The sequence below is a fragment of the Poecilia reticulata genome, linkage group LG16 (assembly GCF_000633615.1).
Source record: "Poecilia reticulata strain Guanapo linkage group LG16, Guppy_female_1.0+MT, whole genome shotgun sequence".
Taxonomy (NCBI): domain Eukaryota; kingdom Metazoa; phylum Chordata; class Actinopteri; order Cyprinodontiformes; family Poeciliidae; genus Poecilia; species Poecilia reticulata.
The window spans coordinates 176,534-177,685 of NC_024346.1; the positions used below are offsets into that span (position 1 = coordinate 176,534).

Genomic DNA, 1,152 nt, shown 5'->3' on the forward strand with positions numbered 1-1,152 from the left:
GAGTTTACCCCTCTACACCCAGTTTCCCCCTCTGCACCCAGAGTTTACCCCTCTGCTCACCGTGATGCCCAGCAGGGTGAGGAGGAAGCTGCTGAGGAAGACTCCGATCTGGTAGGTRTGCAGGAAGCTGCAGCTGCGGCTGAGCTGCTGCTGATCCGGCCGCAGGAACAGCGCTCCGGTGTGCATCAGCAGACACCTGCCCCACAAGCACAGCGTGAGCTCCGGACCGCAGCGCAGCGCCGCGGCGCTAACCGCTCTCAGGTGAGGCCTCACCTGTACGGCTCACTGAAGTTGACCTGGCAGTGGCCGACGTTCCCTTGTACGAACACCGGGACCATGAGCAGCGCCGGAACCAGACTGAAACGGGAGAAACGGGCCAGCGGGGTGAGAGCGGTCCAGGTGAGGTCAGGGTTCACCTGCTGCTGGTCTCAGCCTGTTCTCACCTTGACAACACAGCGATCATTTTAGCTTTCAGCGACATCGTGTTGGAAAACTGAGGAGAGAAAAGATGCCCAGAATCAGAACCTCATCCAGGAACCAACAGAGGTTTAAATTCTCGGCTTGTTTAATAGCAAAATATGGACATAAACATTTTAAAGACGGTTTGCTTCTTTAACACTTCCTAGGAATTTTTAGCTTCAGAAATCCTGTTCCTAAAGGCTAAACCAAGACATTTACAGCCTTTTCTTTTAATATTATTTAAAGAATATAAATGTAACTTAACATACTTTATGTCAGTATGAACAAGTTGAACAGAGGARAGCTAACGTAATGTTTAGATAAAATGTGTTAAACTGTTAAGAGATATCCAGGATCTCATAGTTACAACTTTAAAACTTCAAATTATGACTTCCTGTTAGGCTCTTTCTTTTTTCTTTCATGGCAGAAATGGCCTTCCGTAGAAGAAGAAAGTTCTGATTTCACTTCAAACAGAAGATAGAAAACAGCTTAATTTTACAGAAACAATTTGATTTACAGAAATAATAAAATAAAAGTTATATTGAATCTGATTAAAGCTTCTGGGTTCAGCTGATAATGGATGTTTAATGATGCCTCAGTGAGCTACAACTCAGCATGGCTACCGCTTAGCAAGGCTACCATTCAGCATGGCTACCATTCAAAATGGCTACAACTCAGCATGGCTACCGCTCA

At 45.8% G+C, this 1,152-nt stretch overlaps 1 protein-coding gene across 1 annotated transcript in view; it reads right to left on the bottom strand.

The window, feature by feature from the left end:
* The window catches only part of tmem116 (transmembrane protein 116), an 11,286-nt gene that overhangs the window by 3,794 nt on the left and 6,340 nt on the right, over nt 1-1,152 (bottom strand). Inside the window, exons 6-8 of the mRNA XM_008430649.2 lie at nt 444-493; nt 274-357; nt 61-196 (exon numbers count right to left, since the gene is read on the bottom strand). Of these exons, the coding sequence (XP_008428871.1) occupies nt 61-196; nt 274-357; nt 444-493 (270 nt within the window). The remainder of the gene's footprint in view (nt 1-60; nt 197-273; nt 358-443; nt 494-1,152) is intronic.